Here is a 6,754-nt window from a genome sequence, read left to right as displayed (position 1 = left end):
GGTATTTAATGTTCGGCTCCGCCCGAACTTAGACTTTCTTACTTGTTCTTCGTTACTGTTGTTATTGTTGTTGTTGGACAAGCGTTGAATGTGCCAATGTGGCAAATCTGCTTATGAGGATACACCGTATAAGAATGCACGCGCCAATTTAGCCGCCGATAGCTTCTAGAAGTGGAGTTAGGGACTAGACTTGCTAACTGCTTTGTCCGCTTATAATTCTCTACATTTTCACGTAATTTCTATTTACGCCTTATTTAATGTGACAATTTAAGCACCAAAAAGAATGCTGTTTTCTTCACTGCGAATAAGAATTTATTGGTGATCGAATGGTTTTAATACTATTAGCCTATTTTCTATGGGACCGAATAAAAACTGGCAAATTTTGGTCCATTTACAAGTTTTTTTTCGCAAAAGGTGGAAAGCCAAAATTGAACAATTTAATACAAATTTTTAAAAACTAATAACTGCTTGCAAGATAAGCGTCTGCGCGCTTTAAACTAAAATAATCGATTAATTAATCATATGATTAATCACAACCCCAAAAAAATCAATAGCAATTAAATGCAATTATTGGGAAATAATCATAATCGATTAATCGAATTTATAAAGGCACTTTTTTACAGTGAGTATTCACAAAAACACTTTTCTTTTTTTCCTTTTTTTTAATAATTTATTTTTAAGCAATAGGCCGTATGGCGGTGATAATTATTTATTATTTAAGCAATTTTGCAAAAACAAAATCTTTTGAAAAAAGCGCTCAGCAGGCACCGTGGTACTAACTAAATGACAGTATTTTTTCAAAAGTCCGTAAAGTTTTGGGTAAATAGTTTTCATTTCCTCCCAAACGTCGATGACTTCATAATTTAAATAAAAACTCATTTCATATTGTGGGGTACCCAAATCATCATCTTTTTGCCTTCTTTTGTTTACAAAAGTTTTATGAGAGGTCCGAATATCGAACTCATTTTCTACTGATTATAGTGACGGCTCACTACCTGATTCCAAAAGATCATCGCCGCACATTATTTCATTTCACAAGAACTTCATTACTGAGGCCAAGTCTAACGGATCTTTGAAATGAATTTTTTAGAACCTCGGGTCGAGTTAAGTTGATGCAGTTAACAAAAAAGAATGTTCGATGGATGGATTTTAGACAACTACAGAATTCATATTTCTTGAAAATATTTTTACGATTATTTTACAATTAATCGATTAATAAAACACAAAATTCCTATACAATTAAATCGACAATTGGCAAAAATTATCGATTAATTTAATCAAATGATTAATCGCCGCCATCCCTACCTCTAGCTAGCAAAGTATTTACATTATTTTTCTATACAGAGCGCTGCCGCACCTTTATAACGGCTTTTTTGTTTTCAGCAACTTTTCGTGTGATATCACACCTCTGGATTTTTTTTATGTGAATTCAAAAGTCTTCGTCGATAAGTCAGCTATGACTCAAAACTTAGAAGCCAACGTTACTCGCGTAATTTGCGTAACGTTGGAAAACGTACATGAAAATTGGGCCTTCCGAATGGACCGTCTACAGCGTAGTCACGGCCCTTTCCAGCTCTTCCTAGGTATGCCTTTTAGAATTGCTTCACTTAAGAAGGCTTACCTTAAATATTTTCTGGTGCCGAATATATTTATGTATGTATATATGAATGCTCACAGCAAAATGGAATAATCTATTTCTGCGAACACAATCATTTTGCGTCATTGATAATGCAATCGTAACACTTCTACCACGCGAAAACAAAGAAGTATATACTCTGTTCCACAAGTGTTTTCAAGTTTAATCTCATGCGATGAAATGTCCACATAAAAAAATCTATTTGCGATAAGCATTTTGATTGCGATGAACATCAACAGTTTTTTGCCTCTCCTGAACATTTGGAATTTCTCGAATTGTGACTGTTTTTGATACATTTGTTGATAGATATACCGGGTCAAAAATCGTAGCGGTAGAAATTCAACCCGTTTAAATATTTTGAGCGTTATTTACTTTTGTACATAATGATGCCAACCTTCTTAACTTACTAACTTTCTGGATAATTGGCCGATGCCACTGCACATGGAATGGAAGGTATGAATGTATGTATTCAAAAACATTAGGCCTGTGCGATTAATTGTTTATTCAAAATTAATCATAAGTAAATAACTCAATTATTCGATGAATTGAAAATTATGATTACCCAAAAGTTTAGTTACTCGAGTATTTAAGATTTTGGTTAACCAAAAACTAAGATTTTTGATTTTATAATTACTCAACACTTTAAGTAAAATGAGTAATAAAATTTTCAAAGTACTCTTTACGTACATACATACATAGATACAAACATACATATCGTCGTTTAAAGTACAAAACCGCGTAACTGACATTTTTTGCCAAAAATTGGATTGGCTCACACAAGCTCTGGGCTCAAGCCTTATCCATTCGTCCTGAAATATAAAAAGTTAATTTTTAGTGTAACCATATGCATTTTAAGAAACTCGATTAGACATCATTTCATGAGTAACCAAAATCTTTACTACTCGAGTGAGGTCGAGTAATCGAATAATCGTACGGCCCTTGTGTACATACATACATACATATATGTGCATCCGTGTATAACCAATCAAAAATTGTATGAGACAATACACAATTGTATGTACCCTTTAGCAATGAATTTTTGTCACTTTATTGACATTGGCTCGGACCTAGGCAACCTACTTAACAATTCGATCCAAAATAATTCGGTACATCATTCAAGTTTCGCTTTTTAAAGCTAGTTGTTACAATTTGGGGTGAAAAATATAAAGGCGAAAGGTTCGAAGTCGAGGCGGTACAGTACTTTCTTGGCATTTCCACAACTAAATAAATCTCCAAATATACGCTTACAATGCTGCATTGATTGTTATTTGGTAGTTTGTTAATTTCAAGCACGTTTAGGCCCAGTTTTCCCTGTTTCTAGGTTGATTGGTGGATTTTTTTGTTTCAAAATTCTTAAAGTACAATAAAAATAAAATTTTAAATTGGCTGTTATGTACCTTCATATGTAATAGAATAATTTTGGGAATTTCCGTGGTACTTATGTATGTATGCAATTTTTTTGGCACATGGTATAACTATGATAAGATTTTCGAATTGGCACTACAAAAGAAAAGTCTTATCTCGCTACGTGTTAATTGATGCGTCTATAGAAAACATTTATAATTTATCTGCAGGTTTATCAGCACATCGTCATGCTTGAATGAAGTATTTTAGTCACTTAATTGCTGGGCGAAATTCAACTAAGGTGTTTCTAAAGTTGTTAAAAAATTTAAGGTGAGATAAGCTATCGAATGAAATGCCTACATAAATATGTATGTATGTATGTAATATGTATGAATATTCAAGTTGTCACACGACTGATAAAAAATTATTATCGCAGCCTTATTACACCTTTCTATGACTTAATAGCCATTAAATTAATATAATAAACTTACAGTGTGTAAGCAAATAGCGATTTGATTTGAAAAACAAACAGCTACCTTAGATTTATCGTAAATATCTAAAGATGGATTTTCTTTCCTAATCGACTACTTGTCCAGACTACTAGCTTTAATACTGATGGTTGTAAATGCGCAGGATATTTTATAGTCGTAATTTTATAGTGTAGACACTTTCCATTCCATTTCCTTTCAGAAGCTTTCGTTATATGCAAGAATAAAAATTACAAAGAAATGCTTCTTACAGAGCTTTGCTAGAGCTTTTTGGGAATTTAGCACGCTTTTATAGCAAAAAAAAAAATTAGTAGTGAACTTAGAAATTGCAAGAATGCCCATTGAAGTTATTGACTAAGCTTTCTATTTCCTTTTATTTTTGCCTATTTATATCCTGTTTGTTTTTGCCATTAATCAAAATATCAATTTGAAAATAATTACTTAGTAGCATTTATTTATTTATCTAGCGCACGTTCACTGACGTGGAAACTACTAAAACACAATTAATAAAAGCAAATGAACTAGCAAATGTACATGTTTAATGTGGGTTGCAATGGATTCTAGAAATTATTTTTCATGCAAACAATTTTTACATAAATACATATGAAATACATACATACATATATGTAGTCTAATAAGCAAACACGATTCGACAGTAATTCGTCTGGGGCTATGTAGATATTTCCTCGCAGAACTAGTAGATATGTTCATATGTAGGTACATACATATGCATGCCTGAGATAGAGGCTATACTTACTGGGAAATACATTGCCATTATTAAATACAATGTATGTATGTATGTATATCGTTACCATAATACATATAAAAAGGCCCTATATCATTTTATTTCGAAATTTAAGGTCGTACAAAAGTCGGCAGTTTACTCGCTAATGATTTAGCAGAATTTAAAAACAACTAGTACATCAAAAGTTATGTATTTATTAAAAACTATTTTTAAAACATTCGCAACTATAATTTTTATAAAGTTTCATGAAACGAAACTTTTACGATATGGTCTATATTAAGGTAACGATATGAACATACGCTTCATCAAAACGAATCCGCGGCAATGGCTCAATTGATATTTAGTATATGTATGTGTACCTGAACAATTAATACCATTACCACATCAGAAATACAATAAAAGAATACAGATTTAGTGAAAATACTATATGTATAGTGCTATATTATTTTTAAAATTAATATCATTGCATGCGATGCCATTCATATAAATAGATAAGGATAAATACGTACATTTAACTCAAAAGAAAATGTATACATGTAAACTAACGCATTTATTCCTTGTCTTGAAAGGGATCTTTTGTTATATACTTAGTGAGATTTTGGTCTCCCTTCTCCTCAACTTGCGACAGCTCAGAGAATCCTTCCTCATCCACAAAGCATATTTCATGACCATCTGGATCAGCTAAGATTATGACACGCACTGTCGCTTTGCCCGGAGTGTCCAGTGTAATTAATGGCGTCAAAATGGTGCCGTTCGCTTCCTTAATAATCGCATCAATAGTTGGTTGCACATTTAATGGCACTGCAAACGCAATACGTCCATAAGCTTTTGCGCGATTAAGGGGTTCAGTGAGTTGCTTCAAACGCAAAGCTGCTTGATTTTGGCCATATGAGAGTGTAATTATGTCGGAGCTCTCGTCAACGATATTCATTTTCAACAATTCATTCCAGTAATGTTTTGATCTAGCCAAATCGCTGGAATGCAATGTGACATTGAGCACAGGATCGGCATCTTGTGGTTGTGGCTCTTCAATAATAAAGAATTTATAACCATCGGGTGAAGTGAGTACATGCTGACCCTCCTCCTCGGAAACTGGGTAGTTTTCCGACCTGGCACGCTCAAGTACTTCTTTTGATTTGATAGTAATGCCACCGAAGTCGTTACCTACATAAATTACAAACAAAATATGTGTATAAGCATTCATAGATATTACGAAGTAATTTCACAAGCTTTTACAGATTTAACAAATGTACTAAATGTTTTACATAAATATATTTCTATTATATTATAGATAACCAGGTATATTTACCTAATTCGTAGCTTTTTACACCATAGTTGTAGGTAAGTTCAATTACGAAATGTGTTGATTCAGGGCCATATCCAATCATAGTCTTGCTCCAACGGTTATCATAAGGTCTAAATAAAGCAAATATTTTTACTATTACACAAGTGAAAGTTAAAGGCATAAGTAGAATACGTTACCCATTGCATTGAGCTTCACAGCCTTCCTTGAACTCTTCGTGGCGAAGCACCTTTAAAGTCAAAGAAAAACGTTAAATTATTGCAAAAATAAAATGCTGACTAATGGAGTTGAAAAAGTTTACATGACAAAGTTTCTTGATCAAGGGTGTATCAAGGGTGTAATGGAGCACGCCTTCTAAAGCTTAGGTGTGTGTGACTGAAAGTTAACTTTAAATACACATACATATACATACCTTCATGCCAAGTATATCCCGGAAAAAGAAGGCATTTTTGCCACGATTTCCAATTTTCAGCACATAATGCAGTGCACGACCTGGAATCTCAACATTTGCCATATTGGTTTGACGAGAATATGTCCGACTAATAGTTACAATGCGCGTTTGATATTCTTCGGTTAAGATGTGACGCCTAAAGTGAAATGCCGACAATAAACTGCGCCTCAGCAGCACTTTGGATAAAATATATATTTACTTATTTATTATGTACGTGTCAACGTATAAAAGAAAAACCAGCGAAGTATTTACACACTTGTTAACTTGATTGCGGCAAGTTCAATTAAAAACCAGTTTAGCAAGTGAATGAATAATCGCTTCGCGTGAATACAAATATGCACTTCACCAGAGCAACGTTCTAAATCAGTTCTGTTAAGAGTTCTATACAGTCACTTTGATTTTATTAATTTTTTGAACTTATCTATTTACAATCCGGCGTATCAGCTGATAAGTCAAACAAAGAGCGTTGCCACACCGCTGCTTTTTTTTCAATTTAATGGAGGGTACTTTTCAATGAATAAACAGCTGTGAACAGAAAAATAGCATAGCACATATTGTTCAAAATGTGTATACATAAAAAATTTGTTATATTTGATATTAGGAGCAGGCACCATACCGGTTATGATCTTTACAACACAAACCATAATTTAAACGTTAAAATTGGAAATATATTTCTGCAATCAATTTTATCAATTATCGGAACCCAACAAGTATCTGTTAGTTTGAGGCTGGTAAAAATAATGAAGATGCTTCTCTTTCCTCCGACTACAGGACTTCTCAGGCAAGC

The 6,754-nt window shown here is 33.2% G+C and overlaps 1 protein-coding gene across 3 annotated transcripts; it reads right to left on the bottom strand.

The window, feature by feature from the left end:
• Nucleotides 1-4,623: 4,623 nt before the first annotated feature.
• Nucleotides 4,624-6,310, bottom strand: LOC118753412 (glyoxalase domain-containing protein 4-like). Of its 3 annotated transcripts, none has more exons than XM_036488284.1 (5): nt 6,167-6,310; nt 5,929-6,103; nt 5,696-5,745; nt 5,523-5,629; nt 4,624-5,377 (listed from the first exon to the last, which is right to left on the bottom strand). In XM_036488284.1, the coding sequence occupies exons 2-5, from the start codon at nt 6,028-6,030 to the stop codon at nt 4,764-4,766; spliced, it is 873 nt and encodes a 290-aa protein (XP_036344177.1). In that variant the 5' UTR covers nt 6,031-6,103; nt 6,167-6,310; the 3' UTR covers nt 4,624-4,763. The 3 variants fall into 3 exon arrangements, with proteins under 3 accessions (XP_036344177.1, XP_036344175.1, XP_036344176.1); XM_036488282.1 differs by having other exon boundaries at nt 5,929-6,143; nt 6,224-6,305; XM_036488283.1 differs by having other exon boundaries at nt 5,929-6,310.
• Nucleotides 6,311-6,754: the final 444 nt, after the last annotated feature.

The sequence above is a fragment of the Rhagoletis pomonella genome, unplaced genomic scaffold, assembly GCF_013731165.1.
Source record: "Rhagoletis pomonella isolate Grant_MI unplaced genomic scaffold, Rhpom_1.0 Rhpom_scaffold_02426, whole genome shotgun sequence".
Classification (NCBI taxonomy): domain Eukaryota; kingdom Metazoa; phylum Arthropoda; class Insecta; order Diptera; family Tephritidae; genus Rhagoletis; species Rhagoletis pomonella.
Note: the sequence above shows the minus strand (reverse complement) of the source record. Positions and strands in the feature narration are given on the sequence as shown.